Consider the following 22426-nt stretch of genomic DNA (forward strand, 5'->3'; position numbering starts at 1 on the left):
GTGTGTGTGTGTGTGTGTGTGTGTGTGTGTGTGTGTGTGTGTGTGTGTGTGTGTGTGTGCCTCCCCAGGTGATGCAGGTAGTCCGTGAGCAGATCACCAGGGCTCTGGCCATGAAGCCGTCGTCTATAGACCAGCTGAAGAATAAACTGCGAGGCCTCAGTTATTCAGAGATTCTGCGTCTGCGGCAGTCGGAACGATTGAGCCAGGACGACTTCCAGTCTCCGCCCATCATGTCAGTCAAATCTTAGATCTAAATATTTAGCCTTTTTTATATCTGCGGAGTAATTTTTTCTGAGCACTTCCAGACATTAGCAACAGATGTTGCTGCTCCAGAATTCCACTTAAATTCACACTTTGTTCTGCTGTATTTTACATGTTATGTAATAGCACGCTGTTTGTACGCTTGCTGGCCAGTGTGCTTCATTCTGGTTTCTTATGCTGTGTTTGCTGCAGTGAGCTGCGGGAGAGAATTCAGCCTGAAATCTTAGAGCTYATAAAGCAACAACGACTCAACCGTCTGTGTGAAGGAAGCTGCTTTCGTAAACTGGGGAACCGTCGGAGRCAAGGTACATACAGAAGCCCTGCAGCCTTCCTTTTCTATTCTGCCGGAGCAGGATTGTTGTTAATGATTGTCTAAGAATTGTGTTTTTCCTTTCTAGAAAAGTTTTGGTTCTGCAGACTCTCTCTTAATCACAAAGTGCTGCACTATGGAGACCTAGATGAGTCACCTCAGGGTGAAGTGCCTTTTGAGCTACTAAGCGATAAGAGTAAGACACAATATTTTCATTTCTCCAAGTGGCCCCATCTCTTAGCTAACAGCTTTTATAACGCACTGCCTGTATCAGCTGTCARAAGATGGACAGCCCAAATTTCTCTAATTATTTATTTTCTGCTTTCCCTTCAGTCCCTGTCTCAGATATAAAGTCTGTGTTGACAGGAAAGGACTGTCCTCATATGAAAGAGAAAAGTGCTCTCAAACAAAACAAGGTGGTAACATTTTCATTTAGTTTTTGCCACACGCAGTCTGTCTTTTTATTCTTTGCCGTCTCTCAGTGTGACTGCAGTATTGTTTMACTTGTTTGCTTCCCTCAGGAGGTGCTGGAGCTGGCCTTCTCTGTCCTCTATGATCCAGATGAAACGCTCAATTTTGTTGCACCCAGCAAGTACGAGGTAAACTGATTTGTACACAATAAGTGTTCAACCTTGTTATTCCACAGCCAGGGGAATGTTCCTGCTGGGATTAGTGGACAGAATTTATTTTCATTAACTTTTTTAAATTGAGGACAGCAAACACAGCTTTGGATCAAAGTGTTAATGTTTTTCAGATTGACTGACTGTTGTCCATTAGGTTTGTCATATTATCACGACCCCAGAATAACCTATTTTGAGACAAAAATTCAAAAGCTTTATTCCTTTCTTAAAAAAAAAATTCTATTTACAATAAAAAATTTTCAAATATAGAAATCACAAATAAAATGAAATGAAAGGCAGCAAAAGAAGAAAAAAATCTTATAAAGAGAAGGAAAAAATCTTACATTTTAAAAAATCAATTCAGTTTATAACAAAGATGTAACAGTACATGTATTGGTACTATGGTGGGTACAGTGAACTCGAGACAAATGTCAGTCACAGAGCATCTCCTCTCCCAGAGCAGACGCATGTTTCTGCAGTTGAGGGAGATGATGTGCCTGTATGGCAGGCTGTTGTATCATATAAGCGTTGTTTTGAAAGTACTACTGCAAACCATTTTTATATCTTTTTAATATCGTTGGCATCTAGCTCCGTTTTCTGGCCTTAGGACTCAGCCTGCTGAAGTTCAGTGTTTCACCTTTTATTCATTTAGTTTGTTTATTTGTTTTGGTTTTTTTCAAATTGGGAATTTATTTTTTCAGTCCTGTGTTGCTTTTATTTTGCATGAATTTGGGTCAAATCACTGAAGCAAACACTCCTTTGGTCGTTGTTTACTTTGTTTTTACAAAACAAATTTGAAGAATGATTCTGGATTTTTTTTCATGACCCGTGACTTACTCTTACTAATTTAAAATTGATTTTAAAAAGACTGTAAAGTTTGATTTTCTTTAATGGTGAGTACCAGTTGACAAAACCTTAGATCATCTTCACTAACACGGATCGTTTTTTGTTTTTCTTCAGGGAGAAGTATAGCCAGTTTTAAAAAAGGTAGCATTTGGCTTTTATTTTTTGTTTTCTCTTATTGTAACTTGTACCAAACCAAAAACTTCATATTAAGTTACCCACCAAACATGACTTAGACGTACCGTTACACCCATATTTTTAGAGAAAATTAAGTGATGATGAGGTTACCACTTGCTGAAAAGTAAATTTTATTGCGATGTGGTGTATTTTTTTGGTTCATTTTCCAACGCCACAACAGTTGATCAGAAAGGAGAAAATGTGACCATGTTTCACACTCAGTCAGAGGCTGAATTGCTGAAGCTAATTTCACACATGAGCACCAAAAAATGTTCTCGCTGAAAGTGCAGAGAATTTGGTCCAGATTTTCTCAGCAGTTGTTATTCACACATGTGCCTCACAGCAGGAGAGTTTCTAGTGGAGAAGCAGCAAATGTGAGGGAGGGGATTGTGTGCGGAGAAGATGGGGGCATGCACAACATGATGTGTGGTGTGGAAATTGCTGCATTAGGTTCACATAGTTTGAGAACATTAATTAATTAACGCCTGCTGCCAAAGGCGAAAGGGTGATAATGTTTTCACCTGTCTGTGTGTTTTTAATTTTTTATTGTGTTAACAAAAAAAAATTGCATGAAATTCTGGGCAGATTATAATGCATCTCCTAGAAAATGATCATTGGATCTACTAATGTTTGGGCTCAACCTAAATCAAAATGGCAGCAACAACTTCGCAAACACCAAAATGGCTATACCTCTATTTTACAAATACTGAGATAAAATTTAGTGTGGTAGTAACTGAGCATCAACCTCAACACATACTCTGAGCTCTACACTCTGCACAAGGTCTATTGGTAACATTCTGTTTGTGTGTTAGCAAAATGTGTCATTAACTACAGCACAGATTTGATTGAAACTTTAAAAATATAATCATTACATGTACAATTTGATTTGATGAACATTTAGTCACCCTAATTTAAGACATCGCAGCTAAGTGACTTCAGCCAACATTAAAATAACTCAGTCAAATGTACAGATATTGAGCTAAAGCTTGATGTGGTAATAGCTGAGCATCATCCATAACACATACGTACATCAAACACATTCCACAATATTTCACAATATTGCATGATATTTTTAGTTTAAAACTCTGTCATGATTATGTGTTCATTTAAGAAAGAGTAGACCTCTATTATTATTATTATTATTATTATTATTATTATTATTATTATTAGTAATGGATTTTATTTGTGGGTGCTTTTTTAGAACACTCAAGGACACTTTTCAACTGAGAGGCACTTACAGATCCGTCGATATACAGCAAGTGTTGCTCAAGAACAAGTTCAAATTATATCTATATCTGTATGTGTTTCTCCGGACGGATGTTCAAAACTGCAAATTTCGTTCTGCATTACATCTTGATGTTGTGTTTGAATGACAATAAACGAGTCTTGATTCTTGATTCTTGATATCTATATACTGAGAAATTTGAAATAGAGAAAGTAGCATAGAGTAAAACGACCCCATTTAGAAAAAAGGAGTTTTGAGAAAGGTTTTAAATGTGAACAAAGACTGAGAGGCAGCCCTGGACTGAAGGCTCTGCAGCTCATTGTAGATGAGATGACAGATTGAATAGAGAGGCTGGAAGAAGAGGATCTGAGAGTTCAGGACAGAGTGTAAGGTTTAAGCGTTACAAAGCAGTGTGGAGGAGTGAGGTTAAAGCAAGCTTTTAAGAGGACAAGAAGAAACTAAAACTCAGTCTGAAAAGGAAAAGGGAGCCCCCGGAGCTGTTTTAGGATGGGAGTGATGTGATCAGTAGATGGGGGTTCTGGTGACAACACGTGCAGCAGAGCTTTGTATCAMTTAGGGTTTGGGAATTGATTTATGTGGTTGTACAGAGAGAGAAGAATGACAAAAATCAATACAAGAAGTAAAACGACCGAGGATGAGATCAGCTGTGCATGTTGGCTGTGAGTGACTAATGAAGACAAATAATGAAAGTAAGCAGAAAGAAGGAGACTAATAGTGTTTGTTAAAATTCTAAACATTAGGGAAGAGACAGATGCTTGAATTGTTAGTGGTGATAAAGAGATGAGGACATTTAGAGAGGATATTCTAAAAGCCAACACAAATAAATTTTTTTAAATCATGAAATTTGATTCTGCGAAACTCGGTTCTTGGTTTCTCCCTATTAGTCAGACAGGAAAGAGGRTGGAAGTACATAAATGGGTTCAGTGGACAGTCACATCTTCATATTGTCATATTAATAGTGAAACTGAATGTTGTGCTTCCTGAAAACAGAAGTAGAAATTTAACAAAAAGAGGGGCACATGGACTGAGCCCTGAGGAACACCATTAAAAACTGAGGAGGGTTGCGATTGGAAGTTTTTAAGTGATTTGTTGTTGATACCAAGAAGTAAAACAGTTGAGAGCATTCAGTGCTTAATAAAGGACAAATCAGGATATGTGTACATTGCTTTTATTGAATAAACTCAATCAATCAATATTAATGCCAATGTCGCACATACCTTTTATAAATGTGTGCAAAAGCACTGTAGAGAGTGTCAGTACATACAGAGCAGCAGTAAACAAAAAGGAAAAAAAATAAAATAAAAAAAACAACTCTCACAGTTAAAACTTAATGGCTTCATAAAAAATATTACTGTTTTAACGTTAGACCTTTGTCCTAGTATTTTGTGTTTATTGGTGGACAATAGAGAGGAGCTGTCTACAATGAGATGGATCATTATGACGTGGAATAGCCCTCACCTTTGAACGCTCCTCTGTATGTGTGCAGTATTGCATCTGGACCGACGGGCTGTGTGCGCTTCTGGGCCGGGAGATGGGCAGTGACCTGACACGCAGCGACCTAGATACTCTTATAAGCATGGAGATGAAGCTCCGCCTCCTCGACCTGGAGAACATCACCATCCCAGAAGCTCCGCCCCCCGTGCCAAAGGAGCCTAGCTCTTATAACTTCACCTACAACTACAGCTGAGATGTGTGTGTGTTTCTGTGTGCGCCTGATGCATGCATGTGTAGATACAGGATGATTTTACTCATCTTTTGGTGAGAAAAGTTTAGTTGTTGGGTTTTTTTCTCTCTTCTTCCTACAGTGTGATTGTCAGACGTCACAATAGCTTTGCAGAAAAATCTGACGTCACCACACTGCTAGATTTAGTTCAGTCAAAAGCAGAAATAAAACATGAAGTAAAAAAAATCAAAACCATTTAATATCGTAGATTAAGGGATCTTGGATCAGTCAAAAACGTGTGTGGTGTCCATAGCGGCAGAGGAGGAAGTAGCACCATAGCAGTCTAATTCTTGTATTTGCTCAAAACCTGCCTACTACTCTAAATGTACAGATGTACAGAATGATGTAATCAGTTTAACATATTTTATACATTATTATTACCATTTCATCAAGAATTCAATGACGATTGAGAATCCTTGAGTAGAGAGTGTGGACAGTAGACAGTAAATATGACAGTAAATGGGTCTAAAATCAACCCAAATCTTGGTGCTGAAACTGTTCTGAATCTTTAAATTCAGATCACGGTGCATGGTCTGTTGTGATAAACTTCCTTATTCTCAGCCCACATTCCTCTCAGATCCCGTCTACGTTTGTTAAACAGTACCGGATGGGTGCGAGCAGATGGCAAAACACAACCAAGTTTGCAGCTTGAGCTTCAACTGGCCCGGTTCGTTTGGTTTCACTGCCAAAAAACTGTATCGCTCGCTCGCATCACCAGACAAATACGCCTTTTCTTCAGCTGTTCGGAACTCGGCATGTAAAAAAATAAATTCTAGCAGGAAAAAGAGACGTGACGTGTGATAATGTTGCCTACATTAGGTGTCAGTTTTTGTGTTCGTGCGTATGTCTGGATGTGAGATTTCTATATGTTTGTGTGTGTTTATGTTCAATAATCAACTTGTTATGAGCTTTTAGCTCATTCGTGCCAGGGTCAGACGTCTAACGCGTAACATGTTAAACATGAATGATATAGTCACTGTGTTGCCTTATCACTCTGACACTTATAATTTGGGACCTTTAAGGGTTTATGAAACGTGACAGCGCTGTATGATGTAGTTGTAGCAGTGAATGTTTCTGTTTATGAGACATTTAGGGATGATTYGTAAACTGGAATCTAACTGTGGAAGAGACACTATAACTTTATTGTTATTGGTAAATAAATCCTCAGTCTTGCATTATTCAGCAGGGTGTTATAAATATTATTTATTGCTTTATTTCCTATTTATTGTGCATATGTGCAAGAGAAATACATTGATTTTTAGGATTTTTCCACAAACATTTGTTGCCTCACATGCTTGTTGGTCATCAGAGACCTTATTAAACACCCAATAAAGTGCTTAAATCTGCTACAACTACATTATACTGTCATCTAAAGCATTTATTGTTTATATGTTCTTTTTTAATTCTCTCATAAACATTGTCATATGTTAGGTTTGTTTATACAAACTTACCTGATAGGATAGAAACATGAAAAAGCTATTTTCTTGTAATTAATTAGCAGATGGTTCATTTAACGTTCCTGCTGCCCTTGGGTCAAAATGATCATGTGGATCATTTTGACYCAACGACAGCAGGAAAACTACCGTGTTGCTCTGACATAAACTCAAACCTAATCAGTGAAATCACAGACCAAAGACAGTGAAGTCTACCCGTATTCGTGTGTAATATCTGTGTACACAAAAACACACATTGTGTACAAAAGCAAAGTACTGCTGCATGCCATCTTTTTCTTTATTCTAACATTTGTCTCATCATGTCACTTGTAATCTAATACTGATCCCTGCTTCTGTTTGTTAAAACACTACAGATTTATATTTTTGTAAATGATTGTTGGTTTGTCAGTCGTGAAGAGAGTCTGTTTTGAACTGAGTCAGCATGCTCATTTCACACTGAAATGATTTTGTTTTATTATTTTGGAAAGAAACCAGCTCTAGCGCCTAACTATGATGTCAGCTTGCAACGGATACTGAAAATTGCTACTACTGTCATATTTGTTCGTGGGAAGAAATATGTACAAATATAACCTGTTTTAGGTGTTAAAAGTTTGTTTTTTTTAACTGATCTTGAAGCTTTAACTAGTTAAAATGTGATGTTTCTGTTTTGAGTGGCCCTGAGAGTTCATTTCAATGCAATTGGAGATAAAAAAAGATATATTTGCCACACGTTAAGTAAGACAACCTAGTGCAAAATGCTGCAAGCTTGTGTGTTTTGTAATTATTGAAACTTTTTTTTAATTTATATTGTTTTCATTTTATCTGCAGGATGCTCTGAGCTCTCAGGGTCACCAGATTTATTCCAGTAAAGGACTGAAGCAATTAGCTGTGTTCAGACATGATGTGTGGTTAAATAACCACAAGGTGATCCAGTCAGTCAGGTCTGGTTGGATGACTAACGGTGTGATTTACTGTTTCCTCACCTGGTTCTTTTTGACATCATAACAATTTATTTACACTTAGTAGTGCTACTAAAGAATGACATAAATTATGTAAATATTTGAATAAGGTATAAATCTAGTTTATTGTATGTATATACTGTATTGTCTTGCCTTAATGGAGAAATGTATTACAGTTTGTGTGAATAAATACAAAGTCCTAACAAATCGTCATGTTGCCAGTGCTTCTGAGTTTAGCTTTTGTTTTTGAATGCCAAACTTAATGTTTACTCAAGAGATTCAAAAGTAAAATAAAATTAGGCGTTCTAAAAATATCACTTTAAAGGAAAATAAGTATACTTGAAGCAGAATGACTTGTTGGATTATCATTAAGGCTCATATTAATTTCAGATTTATTAATTACAGCATTAAGACTTTCACTACACTCAAAAAACAACTTGTTGGATCAACATAAAATCTTTTTTTGTCTTTACAGATTAATCAATTATGTTAGAATTTAATATAAAGGGCTTGTGTTGACATGTTAAGTGATTGATTTTAAATTTTTTACCAATACCAAATCTAAATTATCTTAAATTGGTTGAGTCAAACAAATTATCTTTTTTTCTCATATAAATTGGACATTTCAGTAAAACAAAAATGAATCGGTACTTTCTTTATGTTTGCCAATATTTTAAAGTGAATAAAACCAAACTTATTTGAGGCAACGTAACTCATAGGATTAAACTTTCAATAAAAACTTTAAAATCAACCAAGTTATCAATTAAGTTGAAAACAAACWAAAGATTGAATCTGCCTTAAAAGGTTTAAAACATCATAAATCTAAAATATGAAATAAATCAACATGACTGTGGAAAAGAAATTACATAAATGTTTTATTTTCATTCATCTTGTTACTTTTTGAGTGTTGGATTTATGAACATAAATAATTGTACAATATTAAACTCAATATGTTAATAGAAACATTTGTTTCAGTAAAACTTGTGTCAAAGAGCTTTAATGAGAGGATGGATACAGATTCTTTTAAGTCCTGTACAGCTGCAGCTTAGTTTCATGTCTCATCCAGCAGGGGGGGACACTGGGTCCTGGATTTATCTAATTCACATCAGATGACCTGTGCAAATTGAAATATGCTTATATGTGCAGAAAGAAAGATAAAGATTTATATTAAAAACAGATAAAGAAGATATACAGATGACAAGTTTTGTATTTTTGACACACTCAAACTCATTTTGTAATGAGATAAGAATAAGGTTGTTTACAAAGTTCTCATATAGGCCATTACTTTTAAATCACTTTTATTTGAAAACAGAATTTAAGGTGTTTTATCAGGACTCTGCATGAGTATACATACATACAAGTACTGCAAGATGGACAACTCAGTCCAGGATAGTAAGAGCTAAGCAAAAGCGTTGTTTACACCAATCACTTTGACTTAAACTGTCCAAACAAGCAGAAAGGTCGTTCAGCTCCAGTCACAGTGCAGATTATTATCAGCTTAGAAAAAGAAAAAAGATGGTTCGGTCTGTGGAAATGTGTCAACATTAAGCAGGGTGAAACCCTGGCGGTCCGAGCGTCTCTTTTCTGTAAATATCTGTTTCTGGTTCGCGTCAAGCTCTCTTTAGTTTGAGTTCTGTGGACAGCTCAGGCTCAGTTCCTCTCGTGTTCAGCAGGAGTATGATTGTCCAGTTTTAGTGTCCCGGTTAGTGGATAAACAGTCTTTACGGCACATCTCAACACAGAAACAATATATACTTTATACTGTATGTAAAATAAATACAAATCTCTTTCTACACCATCGTCTGGAATTTCTCTCTTGTTCTGAGTTTTAACTGTGTATTTATTGTGTGTCATGTATGGAGTGTGTGTGCTAACACTTTACCTCGTCTGCAAAGATCTCARCAGACCTTAAGTGGAATCTCAATCTGATCTGGTTTGTTGTTTTCTGTCTTTTGAGGGATGATAACAGTCTTGGGACTCTTTTTGTCATCACTGAGAGTGTTGTGGTTCTTCCATGCTTCCGGGTTAAGCTTCCTGTCAAAAAACTCCATTACTGATAGAAGTAAGGGAATTATAACCAGTAAAAAGAAAATTGAATTGTTCACATTAGAGATAGGCTGCAGTGCAGGCTCAGACTGTGGGACATCCTTTGTCCTGAACGAGACACACTGAGGCCTTTTGCTCTCTCTTGATCTTTGACCTGCATACTTGGAGCTCTCGCTAATCCCTGAATGGAGACACACTTTGTAAAATGTTTCTGCCTGTAGGTGAGTCAGGTTGAAGCTTTGCGTGCCAGCGAGGACACGCGTGGTGTGCGTTGGTGCGTTACCGTTTGAGCATACGGCCTGCCAGGAGAGACGGGTCGAGGGGAGGTTTTGTCTGCTCTGCCAAGACATGATAGCATAGTGTTCTCCAACCTCTCGCAGCTCCAGCCTGACATCTGCTCTGATTGCTTGGAACTTGTTTAGCTTGATTGCCATTCCCCTCCTTCTGTTTTTTCCTCTGTTGTGGACTCCCACAGTAACGCTGCGTGTATCTGCTCCTAATGCATTCTCAGCCACACAGGTATACAGTCCTGCCTCTCGGGGGGTGACCTTGCTGATCTCCAGAGTTCCCTCAGGCAGAAGTTGATAGTGTTTGAAGAGCTGGCAGGGAGTTTCCTCCTGAGCCTGTGCACTCAAACCAGATGAGTGGTTGAAGCCATCAGAAGTTGCGTTTTTGCAGAGGATGGAAGCTGAAGAACCTTTGGATTCCTGGTTTGGTGAGGGTCCGAGTCTTAGGCCAGAGGGAGTCACCCAGTACAGTTGAGGCTGCGGTTCTGCAAGGGCTCGACAGTGCAAAACCAATTTCCCCCCTTCTTGAACTCCTACATAGGAAGGGAGAGAGCTGGGAGGAATGGTGGGTAGGCAGGAGGCAGACATCTCTCCAGAAGACACTTCTCGTACTCTGTGTCCTCTCAGTTCTGGAGGTTCGGAGCACAAGGTCGCCTGGGGTTGGATGAAGCGCACCACCCTGACCGCTGATGTTTTTGTTGGTGTGTCCTTAATGTGAAAGTGAGAGGTGTCCCTGGCGGCCCAGTAAAACAGGCAGTCGCATCGCAGTGGGTTTGAGTGTAGGCTGACTTCCTGAAGACTCGGCAGGGAGAGGATGATGTGCTGGTGCAGAGCACTCAGAGAGTTAGAGCTCAGCATTAGACTCTCCAGCCGGTTCAGTTTGACAAGTGCCTGAGGGTGAACGTAGGACAGACGTGGGTTGTTGGTGATTTCAAGCTTTGTGAGCTCCGGAAGGTTCTCCAGGGCAGCTTTCTCGATAGACACCAGCTCCTCCATGTTGTTGAGACCCAGCTCCTTCAGGTGAAACATATCTTTGAAGTCTCCCATCTCAATCAGCTTGATGCGGTTTTTGTTGAGGTCGAGAAACTTCAGTCCTGGCACTCTCTTCAGGGCTTGTCTTGGGACTTTGGTCAGGAGGTTGTCATAGAAGGACAAGCTTTCAAGGTCGTCAAGGCCTTGAAGTGCTTCTTCAGCCAAGCCTTTTAGACCCATACTACCGAGGACGAGGCTCCGAAGGGATTTTAGGGTTGCAAAGCCCCTTTCAGGCAGGGCTTCCACAGGGTTGCCCCCTAGCATGAGAACCTCCAAGCAAGGCAACGCTTTGAACCAAACTGGATCAACAGTAGTGAGTCTGTTGTTGTTGATATGAAGGCGGAGAAGAGAATCAAGACCAGAGAAGGCTCCGGGTGCTATCGAATGTAAGTTGTTATGGCTGAGAAAGAGTTCCTGCAAAGCTGGCAGTGAAGAGAATGACGCTTCTGGAAGGTGACTGAGATGATTTTCTTCCAGGTGTAAGGACAGTAGGGCAGGCAGGGACACGCTCTGAGTTATCATCCTGACACGACTGAAGCGGTTCTGGGAGAGGTCCAAGTCGGTGAGGTTGGGCAGTCTGTGCAGCACTGCAGTGTCCAGCACTGACAGCAGGTTACTCTGCAGACGCAAGGTGTGTGTGTTCAGGGGTATGGGCAAGGGGAGCTTGGTCAGCAGCAGGTTGTTGCAGTCCACAGTGGGAGCCTCATGGTAGACTGAGTCCGGGGAGAACCACGGCTTGATCTGACACACACACCTCATCGGGCAGGAAACGTGCCATGGCAGGGCGGGAGGCAGTGAGCCCACGACAATGGGCACAAACACGCCGGTGAACACAMACAAGAGACAATGCGACAGCAGAAGCACTAAAGCCGGCCTCATAATCCTTGCAGATTTCAGGAGCTGATTCAGACAAGGTGTGGAAGTCTTCGTTATGGAGAGGCGAGATGAATCATTTGGACGAGAGACGTGAGCTAAGTGGAACTGTAGACAGATGCTTTACTGTTAACACTCAGAACATTGTTGCTTCAGAGAAATGCATAAAAAAAAACTGAATTATTTTTTGAAACCCCAAGTCTTGTTGTTTTCTGAGTAAGTATGAGTGCAGCGGCAGGACAGGAAGTGCTTGATGATCGTCTTTGCTGTCACTGCATCAGGCTCATGTGATGACCACTGGTGGGCGTCTCATTATTGGATCACTGTTGTCAGAAACACAAGGAAAGATAAACAAGGTTTTAAACACAGACAAAAGAAAAATACAGGAATTAAACCAAAATTAAAAAAGTTTTGTGAGAACAAAGCTCCACTTCAATTAAAACTCTTACATTTTACATTTCATCAATCTATACTCAATTTGGATGCTACAATTGATAGAATAACAAGTTATTTTCAACGGTCTATCATAAAAGCAGAAATTTGCTGCAGCTTAGAACAATAAATGAGAGCTGAGGAGAAGAGAAAATGGACAAGAATGGAGAGAAAAGACTGAAATGGTCTGCAGAGAGGAGCGTTTGTCCTTTGAAAAGAAGCTGCAGTCCATTCAGCAGACGGTGGCAGATTATTAGTACATAAATGATGACAATTATGGTAAATCCCAGGAGAAGATGRTTTCACACAACACTGGTGGAATAAAGACAGAAAGAGAAATCATGTTCTGCTGTAATCTTTAGTGTAMATTTCATCCAGGAGTGCGGGAGTGATGAAATCTCCTAGCAAGAATGTAAATATTTCATGTGAGTACTTCACGATCTGTGTTAGTCGAAGCATCGCCTTCCATAAATGATATTCATTATGTACGTTTTAAAAAAGACCCCAAGGATCTTTTATGATATTAGTCATCTATATTTCAGACTCTTATTATAGACGACAGTCTGCTGGAACAAATAYCGACACACAAAACAGTTACATCAATCACTGGTGGGCTTTTAAATCCAGAGCGTTAACATTCATGCTACAAAATGATCAGAGCACCACATCATGATCAGAGCGTTTTGGTGACTAACCGATGTTCTCTGCAGTAAAAAACAAAACAAAAACTATTTTCAGTAGCTTATTTTAAATAAATTATCAAGACGTTGAGCCCAGTCGCCTGTCTAGTTTCACAGAAATTGAGAAAAAATGAATAATTCTTTTGAAACATATCTCATGAACAAGAGGACAAATTGTAAAGACCATCCAGGAATAACCATTGAAGGAACATCTAAAACTGATTGTGTGGTGAACCTGGAGATGGCTGCCACAGCCAACTGACTTTATAAAACAAAACAAATATATAAAAGGCTACAACTCTATTAATTTTACAGATAGTGAAACTTTGATGTGTTAGTAACTGAGAGTAATCCCCAACATACTCTAAGCATGACAAGATGGGTAGGCAGTTGATATGATTCCCTCAAAGAATGTTAGAGCTTCAATTCAATCAAATGTTTCCAGCTTGTTAATTTGGCGCACCAGTAGCTTATTTGAAAAATAAATTTGATTTTATGTAACTTTTCTGGGGAGGCCTTATTAAAACTAAACAAAGTGAATCATTTTTGGGGCCTTGGTTATGTTTGTATTGAACTCAGTTTTATCACTGATTGATGAACAAGAGTTAAATTGGAAGAAGTGTGAACAGACAAACAGAATAAACTGAATATTTTCTTGTTATGAAATTCTAGTTTTATGGAGAAAACTTGAGTAAATTTGTTTTCTTCTGTTCTTAGTAATGTTGGTGTAAGTTTAATAAAAAGAAATCTAACCTAAATGCATTTTCATAGACTCAGATTTACTGTCCTTGCACATGCTGAGAAGTGATGAGACCAATCCTCCAGCCTGTTTCTGTTGTCTTGGTAAATGTTGGGATTTCTTAGGCAGTGGCGGGATCTAGGATTTTTCAGTGTAAGAGGTCTTCACGGGGCCACAATATTCATAGAGGGGCCAAGTATTTGTTCAACATCCTTGCACACAAATCCCCAGTTTTTGTAAGGTTTATACATTTAATCAGTCACGCGTGTTCAAACACTTGTAAAAGCTTGCACAGTAAATTCTCCTTATCAATTTTACATGATTTTTTCATAAATAAAATACTCTCAAACACACGCGAGAAAATCTAGACATCATTGTCAGTTAAAAACTTTTTTCCCGCAGAATTGTTCAAATTGAAAAAGACGCCTGTAAGCTTGATTCATGTTGGACGTTCCTATTTGACTCACTGGTGCCACTAGAGGTTGGAAGTGGAACTACAGTCATCATTATTGTTTTTGGGCAAGGACAGATGAGTGAAAGGACAGGGGCACTTCAGGGGGCCAATCAGATTTCAGATGGGGCCAATGTCCCTATGGCCCCACCCCTAGAGCCGCCCCATCTTGGGTTCAGCCACTTTAAAAGAACTGGGATGAAAGTGAACTGATTGGACCAAGGGAATGTGTCGTAACCTTAAGGTTTGATGCTTTTATTATTTGTTTGGACTTCAGGAGGCTGAACAGCTGGATCGGTCAGGAGAGATCCTGATGTTCAGAGGCCATAGATCCTTGCTGGTCCAGCTTCTTGTCCTGGCCTTTCCTTTTTTCTTTCTGCCCTGCTCCTGTCTGACTGCTTTCAAGTAAAGGTCAGCGTCGGCTGAAAAAATTTAGATTTTTATCAACCATATGGAGCTCCCTGATAGTAGGATGCATTTAACATGCAATGGGAAAACCAGATGTGGTTGGATTTCTTACTTCCCTCAAACAACTGGGTTTGAAAGAACAGTTTTTTAAATATTATTCTGAATGACGATGAATCTGTTCATTTTCTATTTTTTTAGGTTTAAAAGAAGTTCTAAAAAGTTTTTTTAATCCTTTCAGGTGTGCCTACAGTAACTGACAGGAGGAAATGTAAAAACCTTTTTGTGCTTTGAAGTCAGTCTTTGGTCTGAGGGGGAGCGGGGAACGAGTTGGAGAAGTGCTCGCTAAGTAACAATCAAGGTGAAAAGTAATTTATCAAATTCATGATGCAACACGTTCAAACAATTCAATTTGAGCAGCAAAATGTTGGGACTTTGTAGCGTGTGTTGCACGTGAGTCAGTTCAACCGTGAGAGCACTGAAACAAGGCGACTGCTTCTGCCTCCTGGGACTCGTCACCCTCCTCCATCACCCATTCACTTTAATCTCTGCTTCCTCGTCTTTCCACACGCAACCCGCTCAATAATGGATCCACCTTTTCATTTTGATGTTCTCCACTTTAATCATTTGGCCCTCAGAAGCTCACGGCGTTTATGGCCAATTCAGAAAGGCAGAATCGCTCTTTGACGTGGACCAGAAAAGTGTTTTTTTCCCCCATCTTTTTCCCCCCGTCTTTTGGATTGTTTCGTAAAAGTTAAATTAAATAGAGCTGTATGAATCAGTGGCTGCATTCTTACCAGTCCACACTCTTTTCACTTCGACTGAATAGAGAACATTTTTGCTCTAAGTGGTCATTATAACTCTGCAGACTTCTCTCTGACTCAGATTTTTGCAAAAGTCTAACGGCTCACAAATTATCCACAACGGGAGTCTGGCAGAATCAAGATGAGAAAATAAAAGAGCTCAAGTGGTCATTTTGATGTAAATAATAATCAAGTGGTTGTTTTTTTTTAAAGGATTGATCACAGCAATTGTGGTTAATTCTTTTATTTTGACCTCAGTGATTCATTAGTCTAACTGTAAACCGTTTAAGGTTGTATTTTTATTCTTTTCTAAGCTACAAACATCCTTGAAGGTCACTTCTTCTTTGCTTTGTCCTCTCAGAAGTTTGAAATGAGTGTTCCTGTCCCTTCTGTCCCAGAGACAAGCCATTCATCAGATGAAAGACCCWGTTCAGACCTGACACTAACATCCATCCTGACTGATCAGATCACAGCTCAAACATTCATACATCCATTTTCTTTACTCTGCTAGATCCTGTCAGAGTGGACTGGGGGCTGGTGGACGTCTCGAACGGTCTCCAGCAGTCGGATTACAACTGGATGACGCTAAAAACAGGTGTGAACACTAAACGGTCAGAGGACCGTGGTACTGAGACCTCATTCAGGATCAGGATACATTTGATGTTTTGAATGCAAATACTTCCTGAGCCACACATGACTTTTTGTATCCAGTCTGAAAGCTAACTTAAAAAGAAGAAGGGGGTAAAGGGCTTTAAATATGAATTTAGCCTGAGTCTTATYAGGTCTTTTATTTTGTAGTAGTTCCTCATTTTATCCTGTTTTTAGTGTATTTTATATTTGATTTTGTTGTATTTTTGGGGATTTTATTCTGCTTTTTCTTTTAAAATCAAGAGTCAACCCTGTTGCTTTAAAACAAGCTCAGAAATGGACATTTACACAACTAAGAAGACTGGATGTTTCATGGTTTAAAGAAAAAAACAGCTAAAACCAGGTATTTAAAGCACTTAAAGAGACATTAAAATATGTATTTTATTGCTAAAGGTTAAAATAACTGATAAAAAGGCAAATTTATCAGGATCATATAAAGTGGATCATCAGGACAGTGTTTGAGTTTTCTTGCAAGAATCAGTAAATTAGTTGTTTGTTCACCACTGAGCTGCAGTGATGAATCTTTTTTTTTCTTGCATTGAGTCTGTTAGACTATAATGAAGCTCATCAATATTTTTCTAAACAGCTCTACAAGCAGCCTAAACGAGTCTGAGCCATGTTAATTTGACAGGAAGCTCATCAGACCTGCTGAAGAGCTGTCTGTCACTCATCTGAACACTTTTGCTTGTGRTCAGAACATCCGGGACTCGTTAGTTCCGGGTCTGCACAGGGCCCATGGAGGCCTTGATCTCAGTCTGCTGCCTCCACAAGCTCCTCTCGGGGAACACCGAGATGTTCCCAAACTTTCTGCCTCCCACATGTCTCAGAAATGACTCAGACTTGAAGAGTCATCTGCTTAATGAAACTGTTTTTTTTTTTTTGATGCGTTTATTTGGGCTTGACCAGTAGATATTCGCTTCGTGTCTCGGTCTGATCCACCTGTAACACTTCACCCTTCTGCACATGTACACGTTTTAACTTGAASCAACAATCATCTCCAAACCAGAGATGAATCGACTGTGTCATATTTTGCAAAGCTAATTCCTACAGTTTTCTCTCACAAACAAATGTCTTTTTGCAGTAAACACACTGACATATTAAGTACTCACATGGACCCTTGACTCATTTTAATAGGGGACTTCTTTAAAGCTGGCAAGAAAGGTTTTAAAACAAAAGTATGCTAAAAAATCTTTATTCTAAACTGAAAAGATAACCTTTGCAGTTATGCCTCCATCATTTTTGTCAACTCGGTGTTCAGTGAAGTTCTGGAACGGGTTAATTTGGTGGTGATAATCTCTGTGATCTGACAGCCAGCTCTGAAGAAAACCGCACATTTAAAACTGGAGAGATGCAAACATGGAGATCAGAAACAAATTTAGATCAATCGCTCGTTTCGTCTCTTTGTTTTCTTGTCATTGTGCAACGTGAGAGAGAGAGAGAGGAGAACGAGAAGCAGAGTTAAAAATGAAGATAAAAGAGAGGAACATGTATGAAATGTTCCTGTGCCGTGGCTTTGTGTGGGCTGTGCAGCTACGGCACAGAGGAGCTGTGCAACAGGGCAACACACAGAGCAGGGAACAGGGATGCTTTGACAGAGATAAAGCTTCTGGATGATGCAGTTAAAAATACACAGAGACGCATTGCTCTGCATCTGAATCTGTTCCAGCCTGCACACATTTTGAGTCAAACGTTCATTTTCCCCAAAACAGAAATGTGCCCCCCCCCCCCCAAAAAAAAAAAAAAAAAAAAGCTTCTCCATTTCAAACACACACCTGCTACCTTTAAGGGACTGCGTATGCATGCATCCCCTGCTGCATGAGGGGCTTTCCTGGGAGTCCTGCAACGTCCTGTTCGCTCAGAAACATTCAACCRTCACACTTTTAATGTCTTACCGCAGCAGAAGCATCGACTACATCTCTCTGAGTCGTCTCTTCTTTCTCCATTTGTTCCGTCTTTTTTTTTCTTTTTTCAGATTCTTCACATGCCTTTTTTYCCCTCTCTCTCTTCTCGGTCTCAGTTTCTTCTTTATTTATCTCTACAGCTTCCTAAAATATCACTTCCCCGACTCTGCCTCTCCGTCTCTGGAGCAGAAGAGAAAATTGGCACAGACTGAATTTCTTTCTCCCTCTATCCCTCCAGCGAAAGACGAGATGAGGTGTGTTCTGCAGCAGCACCTCTCATCTCTTCTCCTCCTCCTCTCTCTATTGCCTCCCTGCTCTCACCCTCTTTTTTTTCCAATTTCACAAGCCAATAGAAAACCTCTTATGTTTGTACCAACATGTTATTTTTCTGCGCTGATGAAAGGTTTTCTGTGGCTCTTGGTAGCACTTTTCTGCCACGGCCTGCATGTTAAGGACACGAGCAGAATGCTGGGTCAGACATACAGATACGCCGAGTTATGTGCAGGATTTCATTATAAATAAATTCCTTCTCCAGAGAGGTCAGGACTTAATGTGGAGTTGTTCAGAATAATTACAGTATAAATAGGGAAAAAAATGATTTAAAATTAGTGTGTGTGATCTTACAAGCTGCTTGTTTGAGTATTTATCTTTTTCTAATTCCAAACTTTTTTTCAGCCTTTTCTCACAACTAAAAGTAAAGTGAAGATCTTTTGAACAAGAGATTTGTGGAAAGGTAAATGAACTGTTAGTATCTTACCTGTTAGAGATGGCTGTTTGAATGACTTCAACCTGGAGAATCAAAGTAGAATTTTTATCAGATTGATGAGCTAATGGCTAGTCTGAACAGGAGCACAATTAATGAAATATGAGATATTGAGATAATGAGATATTATAAGATTTTTTCTTTTTTCTGCCTCCTTTCATTTCAATTTGATTTGTATATTTTTTTGTTGTGTATATGTTGTGTATATCTTTTGTTTTTAATGTGTATAAAATTTTTGGTTTTAAATGAAATGAAAAAAAACAACAACAATTTAAACTAAACTAATTTAAACTAAAATAAATTCCTGTCATTTTAAAATGACTCTAGTCTCTTAAATTTTATAGGAACTTGTGCAAATATTGTCGCATCTCCATCAATTTTGCATTATCTATGTAGAAGTCTTTGATTAGTCGTAAGTGCAGCTTGCAGCAGCAGCTAGCTGTAGCACTTCTGGTGCAGCCTGGGGAACATGCTGCAGGATTATTATAAAGTTTCAGCCAGAATTACTGTGCAACGCAAAACATTTTGGTGCATAAATTTATATTTGAAAGCGTTTGTATAAACTGGGAAGATGTTTTTAGGATTGAAGTTGTTTTAAGAAGTCAGCAGTAGTCCTGGCTCCGCTTGGACTTTTCATTTTTTAGCTGTTAGCTCGTTAATCAGTTCCATATCAGGTTGRTTAGGTTGTGTTTGAGCTGTTTACTCTTAAACTTGATTTCTACTCAGCATATTTACTCTCCTTGATAGTTGCAYGACAAAATGATGTCTGTTCTTTGTTTGCATGGCCTCTGAGAGCTTGTTCTGTACACAAGAYCCTGGCAGAACCTTTCTAGTAATCTGAAGAGATGGACAAAATTTTGCTGGTTTTGGCTGAAACAATGTAATTAACATTTTCTGTCTCCAAATTTGGAAGGCATGGTGGCTCAGTTTGTAGAGCTGTTTTGAATGTCTTCATAACACCAATATCAAATCTATTTACACAGATCTGTTACACCTTTTTGTTGCATTTTATTCATTTATGCAATAATGTAGTGCAAACCACACCACAGCTGTCAGTATGCTAAAAGTCTGAATTATTACCACCTACAAAAACATTTTTGTACAGAACCACCGTGTTTAGAGTTGTTAAATGCATGGAAAGAATCAAACTGAGCTACACAGCATTATAATGGTCCATATTTTTTACGTTTCTTACTAAACTTAAAAAAATTTAAATAGAAAATCCGTTCACTTTTTTATTATTATTTCTGAAGGTCTATATAAATATGTCTATATAATTTAAGGCTTTTTCAACAAATCAGAAAACAACAGATGTTAGCGTTAGCCTTAGACTGAAGACTGCACTATGGCCTATTTCCACAAATATAGTACAATGTCTATAAGTTATTTTTACTGAACCACATGAGGAATTTCAGAGGACAAGTTGAACGCAGCTGTAAATCCTTATTTTTTTTTAACTCAAGAGCTATCTACAACAGGTAGGATATTAACTGCTAAGATAGATATTCTGATCTTCACTTCAAAATATCAGATCTTTTCTTTAAAGCAAATAACTACCAGGTTCTGTTCTGTATATACAACACTCATAAATTACTGCTGGTAATTTATGTGTGACAGTAACTTGATATGACTGCAAACACTGAGAGGCTCTCAGACATACTGCACCAAGTTAATATATCAGTAATGTGCTGTAATGCTGTAAGAAGTATTACTTTGGCTTTACGTTGCAAATGAAAAACAAAGCAGTAGAGGGAAAATTTTCAAACCAGCTCTCAGAAATGAGAGATGATTAAGACCACAGATGCAGAATGGTGCAAAGTTCCTTRTGTAAACCACAACTCCTCATAGGAAATACAGTAGACGGTATAAAAACTGAACAGGTGGAACATAAAATGGGGGGGAGTTGTACTCTGCCGCTGCAGTTAGAGCAGTAAAGTGTGTTTGAGTGCTGAGAGTAAATATGAGCTGAAAACATAAATCAGATTAATAGAGTGACGTGATGAGGAGTGAGGAAACCATACAGAAACAAAGACACCTGTCAGTGACTAAAYCTAAATGAATTGTGAACTTTATTGCTTATGTTGCGTCTTCACAGTAAGAATTCTGCAGTAAATTGTTTTGTAATCAGCTCAGACAACATTTGTCCCTGTTGATTTGAATGATGCAGCTCTTTGTTGGTTGTAGTGATTTTAAAGATGTTTTATTAGATTTACTGACAACCTGAACTTTTCAAGACATCATCTGCTGGATATGTTTTGGGCTTGGAAGCAGTTTGTAGCATTTAGTGACTTTTAGAKGCAAATATTCAGATTACAATTAAATGAAAATATAAATCATTTATTTTAGGAAGAAAAAATGTGGAAAAAGAATCCAAACTCATTTTTTCACAGGTTTTCCCAATGAATTGCATTTGCATTATTGTAAATAGAAAGCTGTGTGCAAGTAAAACTAATGAAGAAATGTAATCTGCATTAAAATACCAACWAAAAGCCTGAAACTGAGACATGATGACTTACTTATTCCTCCTGCAGCAGCACGGCTAAAAAACAGCCTCCTGAGACAAAACAAAACAAACATCAGCTGTATAATGGATAGATGTTAGAGAGGGCCCATGGTGCCAGTGTGTGATTTAACATACAAGGATGCAATCATTTATTGTACAGCTGAAGAAAGTCTGCCGGTGGCTAAAAAAAATAATCCATGAAACAAAAAGAAAAGAAAGTACCTTTGTATTTTCTGAAAAAAAAAAAAATTTGCTGAAATTTGTTGACCTAAGTTGTTTAAAATAACATAAGCAGAATAAAACTAAAATCTAGTAAGTTAATTAAAAGCCAAATATAGCAAAACTGTAGCCGAATGCAAAAAAATAGTAAAACAAAAGCTAAAAACTAAAATTAATCAAAGTTAAAAATAACAAAAAGTAAAAGATTTATATAACAACATTGTTAAAAGCTAAAAAAAAAAGAACACAATGGGAGCTAAAAGCTAAAAAAGGCACAAGAATTCACATATATGCTCAAGTAGATTTTGGGAACAATGCTTTTTGAAGGCACTGAAGAGATCTTAAACTGTTTCCATGAGTAAACAAAAATAAGTTAAAAAATAAATACAATTGATCAGTTCAAAAAAACTATAAAAGTACTAACAGATCTACTAAAAGTCGTAGCACATTATTTCTGATTTATTTTATATTATTTAGAAAAACAATAGTGTGAATGCTGAGTGAGCATTCACACTATTGCAATCAAAGCATGACTCAGTGTAGACAAAATGTGCTGCTGTTTTCCAGCGCGACAGACGTCAGCAGAGTTCTTACAGGTAGAACAGTGTCAGACCTCCTCCATRACCTGTCAGCTGATGTTTAATCCAGGGTCCATTTTAGATCAAACTTAGACAAGGTGAATCAGATCATCATAGACACTCTTTAACATGTGTTTTAAATGGTATAAACTCAAATAATGACTTATCTGGTGCAGGGCAGTTTCTGAAACTCCCAAAGTGAAGAGAAATGCACAGAAACATGACGCCTGGTTGGCATATACAGCGGGTAAAATAAGTATTGAACACGTCAACATTTTTCTCAGTAAATATATTACTAGAGGTGCTGATGACATGAAATTTTCACCAGATGTCGGTAAAACCCAAGTGATCCATACATACAAAGAAATCAAACCATAAATGTCCAGAAATGAAGTTATTTGTAATAATGTGCAATGGCACCGGGAAAAAGTATTGAACACACTTACTGAAATTTATCTAATACTTTGTACAAAAGCCTCTGTTGTCAATGACAG

General features: G+C 38.3%; 2 protein-coding genes across 8 annotated transcripts in view; one reads left to right on the top strand and one right to left on the bottom strand.

The window, feature by feature from the left end:
- elmo2 (engulfment and cell motility 2) overlaps positions 1-7780 on the top strand; it is a 26881-nt gene extending 19101 nt beyond the window's left edge. For 6 of the 7 annotated variants that reach the window (XM_014002050.1, XM_014002056.1, XM_014002054.1 and 3 more), the window contains 6 exons: positions 69-232; positions 454-566; positions 660-767; positions 905-987; positions 1093-1170; positions 4944-7780. In XM_014002050.1, coding sequence (XP_013857504.1) covers positions 69-232; positions 454-566; positions 660-767; positions 905-987; positions 1093-1170; positions 4944-5144 — 747 coding nt within the window. In that variant the 3' untranslated portion in view covers positions 5145-7780. The remainder of the gene's footprint in view (positions 1-68; positions 233-453; positions 567-659; positions 768-904; positions 988-1092; positions 1171-4943) is intronic. The other variant, XM_014002053.1, reaches the window with a different exon arrangement.
- Positions 7781-8421: 641 nt separating this feature from the next.
- Positions 8422-18196, bottom strand: lrrn2 (leucine rich repeat neuronal 2). Its single transcript, XM_014002058.1, has 2 exons — positions 17861-18196; positions 8422-12133 (listed from the first exon to the last, which is right to left on the bottom strand). Exon 2 carries the CDS (start codon positions 11814-11816, stop codon positions 9471-9473), a length of 2346 nt encoding a protein of 781 aa, XP_013857512.1. The 5' UTR covers positions 11817-12133; positions 17861-18196; the 3' UTR covers positions 8422-9470.
- Between the last annotated feature and the right edge of the window lie 4230 nt (positions 18197-22426).

Source organism: Austrofundulus limnaeus, unplaced genomic scaffold (genome assembly GCF_001266775.1).
Source record: "Austrofundulus limnaeus strain Quisiro unplaced genomic scaffold, Austrofundulus_limnaeus-1.0 Scaffold11, whole genome shotgun sequence".
NCBI lineage: Eukaryota > Metazoa > Chordata > Actinopteri > Cyprinodontiformes > Rivulidae > Austrofundulus > Austrofundulus limnaeus.